This window comes from Equus quagga, chromosome 12, assembly GCF_021613505.1.
Source record: "Equus quagga isolate Etosha38 chromosome 12, UCLA_HA_Equagga_1.0, whole genome shotgun sequence".
NCBI classification, from domain to species: Eukaryota; Metazoa; Chordata; class Mammalia; order Perissodactyla; family Equidae; genus Equus; species Equus quagga.
In genome coordinates, this window is record NC_060278.1 from 56,866,026 (window position 1) to 56,884,360 (window position 18,335).

General features: G+C 38.3%; 1 protein-coding gene across 1 annotated transcript in view; it reads right to left on the minus strand.

The window, feature by feature from the left end:
• Positions 1-918: 918 nt before the first annotated feature.
• The window catches only part of ASPM (assembly factor for spindle microtubules), a 49,845-nt gene continuing 32,428 nt past the window's right edge, over positions 919-18,335 (minus strand). The window contains exons 19-28 of the mRNA XM_046679821.1: positions 14,904-15,070; positions 12,648-12,744; positions 11,216-11,425; positions 10,047-10,196; positions 9,009-9,200; positions 8,305-8,497; positions 8,009-8,163; positions 6,343-6,519; positions 5,114-5,283; positions 919-1,946 (exon numbers count right to left, since the gene is read on the minus strand). Coding sequence (XP_046535777.1) covers positions 1,844-1,946; positions 5,114-5,283; positions 6,343-6,519; positions 8,009-8,163; positions 8,305-8,497; positions 9,009-9,200; positions 10,047-10,196; positions 11,216-11,425; positions 12,648-12,744; positions 14,904-15,070 — 1,614 coding nt within the window. The 3' untranslated portion in view covers positions 919-1,843. The remainder of the gene's footprint in view (positions 1,947-5,113; positions 5,284-6,342; positions 6,520-8,008; positions 8,164-8,304; positions 8,498-9,008; positions 9,201-10,046; positions 10,197-11,215; positions 11,426-12,647; positions 12,745-14,903; positions 15,071-18,335) is intronic.

Here is an 18,335-nt window from a genome sequence, read left to right on the forward strand (position 1 = left end):
TCCGACTACTCTAGTTTCCCTAACCACAGGCCAAAGTACACCTCCAAGACATCAGGACACCACAGTGTTTGAACCAACCTAGTTTCTACCCAGTAGAGGCATGCTGAGAAGAAATGGATCTCAAAGTGAGTATTATAAAGCAGAAGCCACATTTGCGTTGGTTCGGCCACTTGGCCTACTTACGACAATGCTGGAGGCACAAGGCTTTACCAAAACTGCTCCAGCAGAAGCCTGAGAATCTCAGCTCCAGCTTCACGGATGTCAAGGGGCAGGTTGTGGAGCATTTCCTGCTGACAGCGATACAGTAAGCATGGCGTGGTCCTGAGGCCAGTATTTGTGCAGGTGTCTCCTTGATGCCTCAACTTCAAGTTCATGGTGGGAAAAAGCACATACCCAGGCCACTTTTATGGCATGGTACTAGAACTAGGAGTATGCAGACTTGTGGTTTGCAATACAGAAGAGGTCCATTAAACATCTAATTGGAGGCTCAGTGTAAAACTTATGGAAACTAAAGAAAAAAATCTTAATATTATTGAGAGAGAAAAAAACATTACTTTCAAACATGCAATAATATGAGTGTTGAACTTCTTAACACAGATGATGAAAACAAGGAGGAAATGGAATAACATCTTTAATGTGTTAAACGAAAATACCTGACAATCTACAATGCTATAACCACTAAAAATATTTTCAGAACTAAAAGTAAAGAAAGATGTCTTCATCTTTACCAATTATTTTTATGCTGGTTGATTATATCCTAGAAGTATAACTTAGCAAAGTAATAGATTGATTGTATTAAGATTCTGTTAAACGAAAGAGAAAGTGTTCGGAAAATACTAAGTACCAAGAGTTCCTAAAATACTTTATTGAAAGGAACAAAAAAAAAAGAGGCATGACAATATCAAAAATTCTCCAGAGTTAATTTCAATATACTCTTTAATATGCCAGTCTGGTCTTTAGAACAATCCTAACCAAATCCTTGACAATTTCAGACTAATAAGGTTTAATCTTTAGGCTAAAAATTAACACATTAAGTAGTTAATTGGTCTCTCCATTTCCAGATACTACTGATTTACTTCAGATAGTTAAAAACCTTTATGGCTTCCCTGTATGGACAGACTTTGGGACTCTACCAGATTTCAAATAGATGCTAGAAATAGGCTTCCATGGCCCTGGGACCACATCAGTTCAGTATTGATAAGAGTACCCACAGCTATAGAAAAAGAATATGCTTTTATTTCAACACTGAATCATTTTCAGGCCTGTGGTATGTGGCTGCACAACAAGGTTCTACTATAAGCAACACCAGGCTCATCCTAGGTCCAATTATAACACTAATCAGTTCAAAGATAAGGGTTTTTAGTATATGAATTCATTTGATTTCCCTACAGGGGCCCAATGCCTATCGGATGGTCCAGACAGGCAGGGAAAGAAATGGAGATGTTGTCTATGGCATTTGTGAGATTACTGTACCCTCTTCTCACTGAGTTGGCAGACTCTTAAATTTCCAACATCTGTTTTAGAAAAATGCCTCAATATGTCTATAAAACAGGAGTAATAAGCTATTTTTCTCCCTTTACGAATATACCTATATTCAAAATAAAATAATATCTTAAGATAACAGACATGAATAACAGAGTTATAATCATTTTATGACATACAAGTTTGTTACATGCATAGAGCTATTAAATAATAAAAGAAACAATGACTATAAAAAGTTTGTTATATACATTTTAAATTTTAATACAAAGTCAGATTTTTGAAGTTATACAAAGCTGAAAACACCTTACTACGCATGATTAGCTTTAATATTTCTTTTTACTGTACATACTGTTTACATTAACTAATAAGGAAGCCCAAGTGTATCCATAACCATTTGAATAGCTTGCAAGGAATTTGTGATTTCTTCCTTGTTATCTCTTCTCAAAACCCAAGCTGGTTTAAGTCTGTGAAGAGAAGAAAAATCTTGCGTTAACAAACTTCTTCTCTTAAAAGTTACCTTTACCTGTCTGTCTTAACTAAAATGTGGCCACTCCCGAACACATCACTTCCCTGACAAGGCTCTCAGACAGGATGGAGGGCTCCATGTTACAGCTTTTACTACTTTCAGGGTATTTCTCTCCATCTTTCCTGAAAGATGATCCTGGCTCCTTTGGAAGCTTACGCTATTTAGCTCCACCATTGCCTTTGGGTCAGCTCCCAAACTTCCAGTGTATTCTGCTTTGTAAACTTGGTTCCTGGTCTTCTCTCAGCTCCTGTCACCATGCTCAGTAACTTCAACACCCATGTGGCCAAAAAGCCAATACCCTCATCTCTCAGTCTTTGCTTCCCTTTCCTTCTTTTCCACCACAACCAATCCCTTCTCACATGATCATATTACAGACTTTGTGACCACAAAGTGCACCACCCCTGACGTCTCATTTGGGGACTTCCACTCTCCAACCACTACTTCTGATTCAACAACATCATTTGACTTCATACACCCACTGGGTATATTCTTCCACCTCACTGAGATCTTCAATTCACTTGACCTCAACGCACACCCATCATGCATCAGAATGCTTTTCTCACTCCCCTCTGTTGGCTGTCTTAGGTCCATCAATACAATCCCCTTTGCAGATGCATTAACTCTACTGTTTCTCTTTCCTGTTGAATTCAACTGGAAAGTTCTATTTGGATTCCAAGTTGAATTCAAATATCTGCCTTCTTCATTCCTGTACAGCTGGACATTGCTAAAGAAATTTATAGAACCAGGCTGAGTGATTTATGCCCATAATTGCAAATCTAAATGGGCATTTGATATTTCCTAATATGCTTCCTTTCTCTTTCCCCAAGGTGACGATCTTATTCCTTTCTTCTTTTCAGATGTCCCCTCCATACCCTTTCTGATCTGCTTCTGAGCTAATTCCATCAGAGGGGAGCTCATACATCATTCTCACATAAATCCCTACTACTATATGCATTTCCATCTTCTTATACTTTGCTGTTAAAAATCCAAATAGCTATTAACTGGTGAGTGGTCAAACAAAGCGTGTGATAGCCACAGGACAGAATCGTACTCTGTGATAAAAGAGAATGAAATCTAATCTCTGCATCAACACGGAGGGACCTCAAACGCCTTAAGGTCAGTAAAAGAATCCAATCACAGAAATCTACGTACCGCGTGATTCTATTCACGTGACAATGTACAAAAGGCAAAACTAAACCAGATCAGTAGTTGCCAGACTCTAGGGGTTAAAGGGAGAGAACTGACTGCAAAGGGGCACAAGGGAACTCTGGTGTGACAGAAATATTTTATCTCAGTGGTAGTGGGTTTCACATCTGTATACACTGGTCAAAACTCCATTGACCCACATATCTACACTAGGGCGCATTTACACTGTTGGTCATTTTGCCTCAAAAAACCTGACTATATCAAAAGGAAAAGAAGAATCTATTCATTCATATGCCTTTAATAATAGTTTTTAAAACATAATTAATATTAAAATTTACCAAGTCCTTCAATAAAAATCCCTTGTAGAAAGGGTCTCCATTAAAAATTTCAAGCAAGGAGATATTTTTACTTTTATAATGTGAAATATGAGTGCATGAAAGCAATTTACAAGTATTATACAGATTATAATTATGAGTAATTATAAAGCTGACTGCTATGTAACCCAGATCAAGAAAGAGTGCATTGTCAACACCATGGAATTTATACCTAGTAGAGAATTGTTGAATCATAGAAAGGAAGAAGGGAGAGAGGGAGGGAAGGGAGAGAGGGAGGGAAGGGAGAGAGGGAGGAAGGAAGGAAAGTAAATATCACGAGCTAATTTAGTTCATCAATTAAATCTTTTTATTAATAAGGGAAAATCAGAAAATGATAAATTGATCGTTTAAATAAAATTTTACTGCCTGAGCAAAATGTAAAGTCATAGCTCAAGTTCTAAAGTTATAAATTTTGGTTATATAAAGTTATAAAGTTACAAATGAATTCATGACTAATAACAAATCTGTACCTTAAATCAGTATTATAATTCTAATTTACGTCATCTAACAGAAGAATGTTGCTGGAGTTCTCCACAATAGAAGACCAATATTTGTCATAGGAAATTCATCAAATATTACTCGTACAAGAGGATGAATTTTACTGTATGCAAATTATATCTCAATAAACTTGACTTTAAAACTATGCAATAGCAAAGTGAAATGACTATAAAGCTTCTAAGTGCTGACTCTAAACTTCAGACCTTCATCCACACAGAGCAGCAGCAGAGTCTGCATCTGGCACTGGTCTGCAGGTCACAGCTGGAGCACTGCACAAGGGCTGGCGGTGCTTCATGTCTGATTCTGTGACAAGAATCCTACTCAGACGGTCTTGTGTACGAGGAGATCAGATCACCCTGTATGATGCAGACTGGCCCTAAACCCAACAACAGGTGTCCTTCCAGAGACACAGAGGAGGGAGAAGGAGAAGACAGGCAGAGGAGGGAGTTCTACAGCCAGAAGTCAGGACACCTGGAGTCACCAGAACTGGAGAAGTCCAGGAAGAAAGCTACCCTAGAGCCTTCAGAGAAAATGAGGGCCTCACTGACTCCTTGACTTGGAACTTCTGCTTTCAAGAACTGTGAGAGAACAGGTTACTGTGGTTTAAGGCCACTAGGTTTGTGGTTATCTGTTACAGCAGCTCTAGGAAACTAACACAAGGTCTCACAGAGAACCTCTCTAGAAGGAGAAATTTGCAGTATCAGGGTGATCCCAGGAGGGGTTAGAGGTTGATATTTTGGCCAAGAGGGATTTCTGACAGCTCTCAAACAGTGTAGCTTGTCCTACGTGCAGAAAAAAAATTGGCATAGCAAAGCTTATAAAAACCTAATTCTTAGTCTTAGTGCTTTACTATTTAATAGAAGGAATTTATTGAATAACTACTAAATACCCAAAGCTATCATGTTATTACTTCATTATTTATTGAGACCATCTCCTTTAAAAATTTACCAAGGATTCTATTCTTTTTCATAGGTTGTTTCTCCAATGTCAAGTACAATATTTTGCTTATAGTAGGTACTTAAATATTTGCTGACTGAATGAATGAATGAATGAATGACACAAAATGATAGAGTACATTTCTGCTTACCTTGAAACTATTCTGGTTCTGACAGGTGTTTCTGGAATAAAGGGGATGCTCATAGAAGAATTCACCTTTTGTTTATACAGTATTCTTCCAGTATTCATTTTATGTTTACGAGCTGTAAGTTTGTAGAGACTATAAATGCAGTCAACAATTTTGGACCTACTTCGAACATCCTAAAAAAGAAAATCTACCTTTATTAAAATGAATAAGAATTAAATTTTGTATCCCTTCTGTGCTAACAAAGTCAATCATAATGAATAAACACTATGCAGTAAACTTAGGAGCTTTTAACAATTAAAAGTCAAGCTCTCTAAGTTTAGTAGTAAGATTGGTTTAAATTATGAATTAATATGTAAGAATTATAAAGAAGGCAAATATTCAAAAATTGTACACTTAACTCCATACTGAATTAAAAGGCAAATTTTATCCAGTTACCAAGTCCTGTGAATTTTACGTTTTCAAAGATCCTGAAGTTATCCACTTCCCTCTCACTGAGACAACCCCAGGTCAAGTACCATCTCTTGCCTGGACCACTGCACATCTCACTTGCCTCCTTCCCTAATGGTCTCCCTGCATCCACGCATGCTCTCCCACATCCATCCTTCAATCACCAGCCAGACTGATGTTAAAACTTAGACTGGAACACGTTCCCTTGCTTAAAAGCCTTCAGTGGTTTCCTGTTGTTCTCAGGAAAGGCCACAATCCTGTCCCAGCCTATGACCACATCTACATTGACTGTATCACCTCAAGAGAATAACTCAGAGGTCTCACAGTAGAAAAGCTTGAAATATACTTATGGTTACAACAGAAGGAGGAGGAGTCACACATCTCTGATTTTCTACCTGGCTAGGATAATTTGTCACTTCCCTCAGTTAAATGGAAAATGGTTACTAATACGGCTGCAATAGATTCCTTTTTTTTTTTTTTAAGATTGGCACCTCAGCTAACATGTGTTGCCAATCTTTTTTCTCCTTCTTTTTCTCCTCCCCAAAGCCCCCCAGTACATAGTTGTATGTTCTCATTGTAGGTCCTTCTGGTGGTGCAAGATTCTACTTTTATAATTCAGTTTCTTTAATACATAAGCAACAACTCATATATCAGCACAAAAAGTAGGTTTGAACACACACAAAATGCTACTTACGATGTGATAGTTACTGAAGGAAAAGTATAAAAGTCTTAGACCTAAGAACAAATCAAAATAACCTCAAAGAAAGTAACTGCTTAATACTTACAGAGGCTCGATTTGTTGTCTTCAGTAAAAGAGCTAACAAACAACAGGTTTTTATGAAAATGCTTCCACCTTTGTCTGCAACTTTGTCACCAGGCTTTTCTCGGTACATTTGCAAAAGCTGCAACAGTGTATCTATACAATTTTCTACATCATAAACTGCCGAAGTAGTTTTTTCATACTTGAAAAGAACAGAATGAAATTAAAAGTTATAACAAACACATACACTCTTAGAAACAGCCCAACCAAAAAGAAAGCTTAGAGAAATTTTGGGTCGATCTGCAGCAAGTGCCAAGGACTTCATGAAATGACATTTTGACGCTACTTTCACTTCTGTATCCATCTCCTAGGCACATCGGCATTTTGTTTTCTTCCCAGCCTACAGAAAATGAATCAAATCTAAAACCTCTGAAAACGAACACCTTAAAGGAAATAGAAACAAGCTGAAAGACAAGGTCGTTTTGGTGAGAACCTCTTAGGGAAAAGGTAACTTATCTGTGATAGCTCATCACAGGGGGAGATAAAGATAAAGGCAGGGTTTAGTGACCCTAATACATGCTTCTCGAGAGGAAGAGGAGCTTGCTTCAAAACAAAATAATCTGACACTAGTAAGTCTAGGGTATACGTTCCCTGCCCAGTTATCCAACTGCATCATTAGATTCCTATTGAAATTTGCATGGTAACAAATAATGCTAATGACACTAAGCCAAAGATAACAAGAAGACAATGTTCACAATTAATATTTAAAATTTGGCACGTCTGCGTATCAAGCACTTTATGTACACTGACTCATTTAATCCTCAGAATAACATTATGAGGTAGGTACTGTTACTGCACTCATATTGCAGTTAAAGAAAGGGAAGCACAGAGAGGCTAAGTAACCTACAGTAAACTGCAGAGCTGGGGTTTAAACCCAAGCAGTTTGGCATCAGAGTCTGTGTTCTTAACCACTCCTTCTCAATAAGAAGATACTGGGTAAAGTGCTTTGAGTTGTGGCTGAGGGGGTGGGTGGCGAAGATCAATCTGTCATCTCGGTACCTTGGGTTGCACGCATTATAGTTTAGTACAGCTATCTGCTCCCAGCCCAAAGCCAAACGACTTAAATCCCAGAACAGAGTCCTACAGGGTGACTAAGTTAGAGCAGTATCTTTATCGTGTTATCCCAGACATGAATATAAGAGGTCCTATTGTTCTGATACAAGGCAGTGGATAAGAACACCACCTCCGGAAATAGACAGAAATGATCCACATTCAGCTCCAGCACTTAGCTCACTCGAGGCCTAAGGCGAGGAACTTCACATCTATGAGAATTACTGTTCCTTCTCTATGAACGCGAAAAATAACAGGAACTAGCTCAGAGGGTTACTGTGCAGACTAAATTAAATGATGAATGAAAAACAGTAGCACACAGTAAGTACTCAACAAATGTTAGTCATCATTGTTATTTACATTGTAAAGACAGAAGAAATAAAATTGTAAAAAATTCTATTTTTTCTACATTTCTCTGCACAGTGATGTTAACAGATTAAACATTCTTCCCCCTAAGACTCTGGCACATGAATGAATTTTAACTTGGAGATCTAAGTTCTCGTGACGAGCAAGCATAAACTTAATTTGCTGAGTCAGATTTCTTGACCAATGAACGTTTCGTTATTAAAATGGAAAACCACCTTAGCGACATTAAGCAGGACTTGTACAGCGTAGCTGATGACTTCCATACAAGGGACACTACGATTGCAACTTCGGATCAGAACAAATATTTTAGAAATCGCTCCACTCTGGGCCATGTTCTCACAACAGAGGGGAGACAATCGAGTAACCACCTCTGAAAGAGATAAAAAGGGATGAATTCACAGCAACAAAATGTTTCAGCTAATAACATATTAGTATAAGATTCTTTTTATTCTCAAAGGTAAAAATGCATTTCTAACCTTATACAAGGTATCGTTAAAACACAGCAACTAACCTAGGTGCTTTAAAGCCTCAAGAATGGCAGACAGGTGCTTATATGTCAAAAGATAATGAAGGGCAAGTGTGGTTCTTCTGTAGAGTTTGTTTTCTTCTCGAATCTCCTTATTCACAAGCTGAAGACTTAGTCGTATAGCTTTAATTTTCGTACAATCATTTTTCTTCCTCCAAGAATACCCTCTCCATAATGCCTTAAGGAGATAAAACATAGCAATTTTAAGGTTACAGCCCGTGATGTTTTCAACGTGTATCTACATCTATTTCCACAAAGTAAATAGTTTCAGTAAATGTATATTATGTGAGCAGATTCAACTAATGCCTCAGTTCAGGTTCTAATAAATAGCAAAATCAATTTTTCTAAAAAGAAATACATATAATATTCCTGTGTATAAACTAAAACATCATCCAATGATCAAAGATGTCTAAGTACTCCAAATGCTAAAACACTTTTCCATCTTTCAGTCAGAAACTTCCTTTAGGAAATTCAAAAATAAAGGCCTAGCAATGAAATCATGGTGGGGAAGATCAAAGGTATTGAGATGACAGGCTGATCTTCCTCATCATAATTTCATTGTACAGTATTTATGAGTTATTCTATTGGCTAATCTCAGGCTTTCTAACATGTATGTGACTGTGTTGTTACATGTTAGACATCATGTGGATGAATTAGTCTTGAACTAAAATCATTACATTTTCAGTTACCTGAATTTTAGTGATTCTGGCATTTAACTGTTCCTGTTTTTTACGGAGGAGAAAACGGCGTACTGCTTTCTGCATTACTGATGCGGCCCTATTTCGCTGGCTCAGACGTTCTTGAACTTCATGCTGAACTTTCATGATGCTATGATATCTCTGAAGAAACTTTCTGTGCTGTAATCTTGCTCGAAACCATCTCTGTTTAAAACACATGAAGATATTTTTCTTTACTTCAGGTTTTTAAAGTAAATAAATACACATATACACATACATATATAAATGAAACAAACAGAATACTATCTCGAATTATCTTTCAACCCTCCCTGTGGCATTACTTCTCTACTCCACTTGATGCAAATCCTTCCAGTCCGCATTGGGGGTGGGTGTGTGTGAATTTGACCCTGCACAACATTGCCTTCATTTCACAATTTATAAAAATTCTATCAAGTTGTACATATCATTCTGCAATTTATTCTTCCAACAATATTTTATATATATATATGTTAACATATACAAACACAATTCTTATTCAGAATACATAAAGAACTCCTATAAATTATAAGAAAAAAGATGCTCAACAGAAAAATGAGCAAAGTATATGGGGGAAAAAACACGTTAAAAAAAAAGCACACAATACACACATAAGAATTTGAATAATCAACAGTTAAGAAAAATTTTTTACAACTGCTAGCAATCAAGGAAATTACAAACAAAAATGAAGTATAATTTGTCATTCATCAAAATGGCAAAAATCAGGTCTTCTAATGCGCATGTTGGCAAGGATGTAGAGAAACAGGTACCCTCCAACTTTGTTCGTAGAAGTGTAAATGAGTACAATTACTTCAGAGAATAATTCACGGCTTCATTCCTGTGTCGTAAAACATTGACCTGTTTCTAACCCATCAAATCATCCCAACAGCTATATGGCAAAAGGCTAAATATTATACGACCTTAGCATAAAGTATTTGGAAATTGCTTATTATAATATAAGAAATTTATAACAAAAATTATATCACACATTTTTACTGCAAAGGAAATGCTAACCTGGATACAGATAACTGAATTAACCTGCTCTTCCGCATTCTTCACAGCCACGTGACGTTTGTATGCTCTTTGAATTCTAACAGCAGACAGGTGATAATACGCAGCGGCTGTGAAGTGAAGAAGCCTAGTTTTGGCTCTCTGTTCTAAAATCTAAAGAAGAAAAGAAATATATTAATTACCAAATATTTGAATCTTAAGACTTCAATCAGTGTTTATTTTTGTATATCTTCCATAACAAAGTATATAAATTAGCAATGAAGAATGAACGTTTAATTATTAAAATGATTTACATTGTAACTCTAAGTGATTATACTTCTTTAATATACAGTATTTCCAATTGTGTAGCTATAATCGAGTATAGAATGCAAAGTTATATTTGAGGCACTTTACGAAAGAATAATAGCATTTAATTTAACTAGACTGCCAAATAACAGCTAGCTAAACCTTTGAATGTACTAATTATGAGAGAGGTATATAAATATTAAACTTTAAAAAGGTTACAGTGTTCCAGGCAGAACTGTGGGAGATGGTGATATTTAAGCAGACAAAATCACTTGAATTGATTTCTCCCGTATTAGACGGTCTAGCACAAGTCCAGCATAAGACTTTCGTAGAAGCTTTCTACCGTGGCCTTTGGCCGTCAGACTTCCAATTTATATTTAATGAACAAAATGGAAAAGATTTCTCCCTTTTCACCTAAAATTTAATTATTTTGTCTTTGCCAGCGCTTCGTCTATTGGATGCACAAGACCTCATGAACTCCCTACGAAGGATTCTTTCCTGCTGAAGACGTGGACGTTATCACAGGAATGGTACTTACAACACCTCAAAGAGTAGCTTGTGGAAGCAAAAGGCTACTTGCGTAACAACCTCCTTTACATATGGGAGCCCTTCCCTCATCCTCCTTTCTGTTCCTTTGTTAAGATTTATTACACAAGAGAAAGTTTATTCTGCATTTTTGGTGAGCATCTATGGGACATAGGCTTATGGAACAGAAATCCACAGCCGCCAGGGATCTTGATCCATGGCTCTGCTGAAGTTGAATAAACTCAAGTTAACGGTTATATTAGTTCTGAAATTGTTCTTCAAAATCTAAAATTTCTTAACACAATTTAACATCAAATACTTTCATTTCAAAAGAGTGAGATATTCTACTTAAAAATACTTACTCTTTTTCTTACTAACCAACCACGCACCAGTGCTTGCAGAACAACTGTAGATTTTTTTAACTCAAGATATTTTATTCTTTCACACTTCCCAGCCTTTCTGGCTCGAATATATCTTTGTATGGTCAAGGCGGCAGACTTCTGCCGAAGAAAGAGCTGCCTTCCTTTATATCCTCTAAAATTCGCTTGGATCAAACAAGCAGCTTGATGTCTCTATAAGAAAACATTTGCAAGTAACATTAATAGACAGAAATAATAATTCCCACCCACCCGAGATTCTTGAATTTCTCACTGTAATGTGAGATGGTGTAATTATGACTTTTTTTACATTTTTAGCTTAAGAATGTCATATTTCATAGACAAGAAAAGGTGATGGTATATGATTTCTAAACCCATACAGGTCCACAGCTAAAAATGAAGTTTTCATGAAGGTGCAAGCCAGGGTCAAGAGATGCCTGATGCTCTTTCTCTCTCATCCTCTTGAAACTTTTCATTGTGAGAGGGAAAAGGACTAATATGACTACAGGACAAATACCTTTGGTAAAAATGCTAGCTACCATATACAGTACAGAATGGGCATTAGAAACAGCTATGAGGGAAGCTGTTGCTTCAAGAACCATAGCATACAACCAGCACATCTTATTCCTTAATTATATAACACTTGAGGACCAAATTCTAAGACACGTACAGAAGTATAATGAGTTGAAATGGGAATTGGTTTGTTTTACAGCATAGATCCCCGCCTACTAGCTGAATGAGCTTGGGCAGCCATGCTCCTTTTCTAGACCTCAGGTTCCTCATCATAAAATGGGTACAGTAGTAATAACTACCTCGCAGGTTACTACAAGAATCACATTAGTCAGTAAATAAACAGGAGCAGGTGTAATAACAACATCATAAAATGGGTACAGTAGTAATAACTACCTCGCAGGTTACTACAAGAATCACATTAGTCAGTAAATAAACAGGAGCAGGTGTAATAACAACAGTGCCTATACAATCACAGTGAATATTACATGAATATCGGAACTTTCAAGTAAAATTTTCATTTTGATTTCTTTAAAAAGAGAGCATAGGTACTGCAGGTATTCTAAAACTTTGATGCTAAATATTTTATATAGATCACCAATTGTGGCTTAGAGAGTATGTTAAATTTTCAACTTATACTAGATAAAATATACTAGATCTATTATGGCTTTCTCCAGAGCAATTATTTATTCTAAAAATCACTTCAAACTTGGGTTTGAGAATATTTTATAAATACAGATATATAAACAAAAATACCCACAAATACTATTTTTATGTGAATATAATTTTTACTTGATTGCAATGATGTGTTTAAAATACATGTACAGTTAGATCTTAAAATCATTTTTCTTGTTTTCTATTTCCTAAAGTAGTTCTTTGCAAATGAGCTGTGTTTTTTTACACCTACTTTTATCACTAAGAAGCGCTCACGAGCTATTCTTCCAGAAAGTGTAGCTCTCCATTTTCTCTGAATGATAACTGCCGATGCTCTCACATTCAAAAACCTAAAGAGTAGTTATTGGAAAGCAATTTCAAATTATTTTCATCTATGCAACAAGTATTTATTGCCCCCGTTTTAAATACTAGAACAGAAAGAAAATATGAGAAAGGCAATGAGAGAATGAAGGAAAGTGGAGGAGTATAACTTATTCCTGAGTTCTAGCCATCAGAATTTTACACACAGAAATTGACACAATGAAAAACAAGTTGTGCAACCGGCAATATTCCAGTGGGCAAGAAATAGGAAGTTGTAGAACGACAAAGAATTCTGAACAGGATCGAAAGAAGGTGCGATGACGCAGACCAGACACAGCCTGGGTAAAGGGGGTGGTGGGGGAAGTCTATAATCTGAGGCCATATCACACGTGAGTCATGGGCAGACACGACGTGGCCAAGAAGAGACTGGAGGGATGAGGGCAGCACCAGAAAAGTGCAACATGGACACTCATCTGAAGGGAAAGGCAGGAATCAAAATATCTAAACTGGGGTCGGCCTGGTGGCATAGCAGTTAAATTCGCATGCTCTGCTTCAGCAGCCAGGGTTCGCAGGTTCGGATCCTGGGTGCGGACATGGCACCACTTATCAAGCCACACTGTGGTAGACATCCCACATATAAAGTAGAGGAAGATGGGCACAGATGTTAGCTCAGGGCCAGTCTTCCTCAGCAAAAAGAGGAGGATTGTCAGTGGATGTTAGCTCAGGGCTAATCTTCCTCAAAGGAAAAAAAAAATCTAAACAGAAAGAGTCTGTAAACAGAATTGGAGAAAAATTAAAAACGTGGGGGCTAGAGACTAAACTTGAGGCAATCAACATAGTGTCACAGACGAAAATTGAGAATGGACAGGCTCCTTGACCTGCTCCTGGTAACACGGAGAAAGTTGAAACTAAAGTCACGTTGCCACATCTCTTAGAAATTAAGGCTGAGTGTCAATGAGAAAAATGCAGCATTTTGCTACAGGAAAATTAGATATTGGTCCTTCAGTGGACAGTGGCAACTCCATCTTTATGTGGGAAGCCCTGATTCCACCACGAAACTCATTAAGGAACTCTTCTAATACCAATGTGCTTTCCTACAACAACCTTTAAAACCATCACTGATACGATAATTCACCAAGTCTTGGAACTGAAGAAAAATTCTTAAACTATAAAATAAAAAATAATATAGGTGATCTGGTAAGAGCTTCTGAAAATGTGTTTAAAAGAAATGAACTAGAAATAGGGAAATACAATTAACATAGACAAGTTGGGAATTAGGTCTTCATCATTAAGGATAAAAAGTACAGGAAACAGTACAAAGTAACAAGAAAAAAAAAGAAAAATGAGTAAGAAAACAAATTTTGTCAGCAGCTGAATCAATAAACAAAAGGGGCAAATGCACTTTAATAAGAAAACCAAGATTTACTAGCTTTATTTTATTCACTTCCCACCCTTCCATCATTACCTTCATCCCTATGAACCTGAAGTAATCCAGTTCATGAAAATATTTTTCCTGAATTATATCATCAAGGCTTTATCTTAAAAAATAAGAGTCTTAGGGGCCGGCCCAATGGCATGGTGGTTGGGTTCGTGCACTCTGCTTCAGAGACCTGTGGTTTGCAGGTTCGGATCCTGGTGCTGACAGACACACTGCTCATCAAATCATGCTGTGGCAGTGTCCCACATAGAAAATGGAGGAAGACTGGCACAGATGTTAGCTCAGGGCCAATCTTCTTCACCAAAAAACAAAACAAAAAAAGTCTTAGAGATATATTTTGTTCCACTAATGGAGAAAACACCAACAAATCAAACTATACAAATTAGGTATAGCAAGTATTTTAAAAGAAAAATCAGGGCCAGCCCCAGTGGCCTAGTGGTTAAATTCAGTGCACTCCACTTCAGAGGCCCAGGTTCTGTTCCTTGGTGCAGACCTACACTACTCGTCTGTCAGTGGCCAAGCTGTGGTGGTGGCTCACATACAAAAAGAGGAAGATTGGCAACAGACGTTAGCTCAGGGCAAATCTTCCTCAGCAAAAAAAAAAAAAAAAAGAGGAAGGTGGCAATAGATGTTAGCTCAGGGTGAATCGTCCTCAGGAAAAAAAATCAATAAGCAGTATCACTTTATATAAAGACCTGGCTACTACACATGGCACCCCTCATACTCTCCCACACAGCTATGATACATTACCATCTTCTCTCCAGTTTGGTAGAGAAGTAACCTTGAATGATTTTAACAGCTTGTAGTACAGCTAGATAATCCTTACGGGCTTTCCGGCTCCTATACCAGGCTTGAATCTTACAGGCAGCTTTCACTTCACGCAAATATTTCCTGGCTTTATATCCCCTCCACACAGCCTGTTAAACACGTAAATATAACAAAGATACAGTGAGATGTCTATTTTCTCATAAATTGGAAGAATCACGAGTAAAGACAGTTAATACAAGGTTAAGCAGACAAAAATCAATTGCAGAAATAAAGTCAGATCCCGACTCTTCTATTAGACTCATTCATCTCCGACACATAACGAGCCTCTAAGAACAGTGGAGCTCACCACAGTGAACGCCTGTCACCTGCTCCATCACGCATACCCTGTGGCTGGCAGACAACTGAGCCCACCATAACCCTGAGAAACGTACAAAAACTGTACGATGTGCACAACATCTGGAAAGCCAGATATGTGTATTGTGCTCACTATCTCAATCCATTTGGAAGAACAGAAAGAAAACGGACACCCTGAGTACTCCACTTCCGGGAAAGAACTAGGAATCCTTCCCACCTCCCACCCCACCCACCCACCCCACACACATCCAGGGTTGCGTGTCCTGCCTGCAGCAGTATCCTGAGAGCAGGTGTCTATCGGAGGACTGTCAGATTTTCCAATTTCGGTCGCCTTGTGGCCGACTAAGAGTTTCAGTAACAGCTTAAACTCATAAAGCGCTTTAGCGCTATACGAAGCGGTGTAAGCCCTACAATAACACAGGTAGGCAATATTATTCCCTCTAATCTGGAGATGAGGGAACCACGGCCCAGAGAAGTTGAGTAACTTGTTGACGTCACAGGTAATAAGTAGAAGAGGTATCTTATTTAATCTTTATAAATATCTTGTGAGATGATTATTAAGATCTCTATTTTACAAAACAGAAATTGACGTTGAGAAAGAAGAGACTTGTTACCACATAGCTAGTAAGTGATAGAGTCAAGATCCGAACCCAAGTCTGTTTGACTCCAAAACACCTACAATAAATCCTGCAGCCTCACCTTATAAGGGAATTAAGCTCCAAATTCAGTTAACAGGCAAGACTTTTATGTAGAGTCAAAACTACTCTTGTGATGGCCGTAACTCACTCACCGTATATTATATGTGGTTTTTATGTAAACAAAGCTGAATACCAACATATCGGTATTCATTGTGGGAGTCAGGCATCAGTACTTTTAAAGATTCCAAGTGATTTCAATGTGCATTAAAGTTTGAGACCACTGGACTATGTTAACGACTAGATGTATAAGTATAATTTTATAATTTAATTATATAAAAGAAAAAAACAAGGTTGTGTTTTCACAAGGTTGTTATTTTGGCTTTTGTATCATTTCGGCTAACTATCACCGTAACTAACACATCCAGTTAACACCTTTCAGTCCTTAACTTCTGGGCAGCATTTGGAATTGGAGCGTTCCTTTCTTCCTCCCTCGACCCTTGGCTTCCTGATACCTTTATTTTAGTTTTCTCTGTTCCCTCTTAATACCACATGTTGGCTTCTCTTCTCGATACCCTTAAATTTTGACTTTCTTCAATGTTCAAGCCCCAGGCCCTCTTCTTTTGCCCATTTTATACATTCTTCCTAGGTGAGCCCATCACTACCAAAAGGTCGATTATCACGTATATGCCAATAACGGAGAAGTCAAATTCTAAAAGCCACACCACTCTCCGAACGCCAGACAAACAGCTGACATCTCAACTGGGACACCTGCTGGGCACTTCAGCCTCCTGTCCCCAAACTGAGCTCAGCATCAGTCTCAACACCTGCTCCTCCCTTTGTTCCCTGTCAGTGAGTGGTGCCATCTGCCCAGTTGCTGAAGCCATAAACATGGCTTGGTTCCTTGTGCATGTGCCACGAAATGCCAGTACTATCCTTCCACTCCCACTCACCCTGACAGCCCCGCTGTCACTAGCTGATACTAAACTATGGCATCTTTCCCCTGACCGTCTGCCAATAGCCTCCTGGCTGGTCTCCCTGCTTCTGGCCTTGCTCCCTGTCCGTCCATCTTCCACATTCCTGCCAAAGTGACTCTTTTTTTTTTTTTTTGAGGAAGATTAGCCCTGAACTAACATCCGTGCCCATCTTCCTCTACTTTGTATGTGGGATGCAGCCACAGCACGGCTTGATTGCTGTGTAGGTCCGCACCCGGGATCTGAACCAATGAACCCACCACGCCACTGGACCAGCCCTGAGTGATTCTTTAAAAAACAAATTATGATTCTGGTCTCCCCCTTAAACTTAAACTCCTTAAGCTTAAACTCCTCTAGAAACTTCTTTTAGTCAAGAGGATAAAGACTAAACTTTTTTCCATGTCTCACCAAGCTATCCATAATCTCACTCCCTCTGCTGCCAACCTAGCCCCATATTGCTCTTCTTAATGGCAGTGTACACTCTCTCCCTAGTTTTTGAGCTCCAAGTTACCTCCCTAACTGGAATATTCCTTCAATACATTTTACTTGGCTATTTCCAAATCATCCTTCAGCTGAACATCTTAACTTCAATGCCTCTTGCTCTGGGAAGCCTTCTCTGACCCCTGGGGTGAACTCAGGTTTCCCTTCTTTAGGTTCCCAGCAACAGACACTTGTCATTTCTACTCCAGTCACTCTTCCTGGCTCAATTCAGTTCTCTGAGGACGGCAGCTAAGTGTATCTTACCATCCGCTCCTGTTGCCCACTACGGTATTTGGCACATTACCAGCACTTGGCATTTGTTGAATGAAAACATTATTTCTAAGCTTCACAGCAACCCAGCAAGATCCCGACATCTCACACCTAGGTTCAAAGCCCCGGTTATTACAGGTGGAACAGAAATAGCTGAAGTACCCAGATTCAATTCCTGGATCTGCCTCTCTCCACGCCACGTCAGCAAGTCATTTAACCCTTCTTGGTCCCCTCATATTTCAAAAAAGAAAATACTCTACAGTTCTCATACACTGCGAGAACACAATGAACAAAATAATATAAAAGTGCTTTGGAAACCAGAAGTGCTAAACTCTGAATAAAGGACGTATGTCCACCCAGCCGATGCAGCTCTTAGGAACAGATTAGTACAGGAATCACGCTATCCCATTTGGCCTAAATTACACCAATTTACCTTAGCTTAAATTTTTCACTTAAAAAAAATAATTTCACCCAATAGAGAACTCCCATTAATCAAGCTATATTTTCACAACTCTTCCAGGAGTGCTCACCTATTGAAATGCAGAAGGAGTGGGTGATCACGCCCAGAACAACCCCAGCTCTGCGCTGTCTCGGCTGAATTAGTATGGGTGCCCTTTCTCCACTCTCAAAAATATTTCATGTTGGCAGATAAATGAAATGGTTACGTAAACTAAGTATTATTCCCTATGACTTGCTCAAGC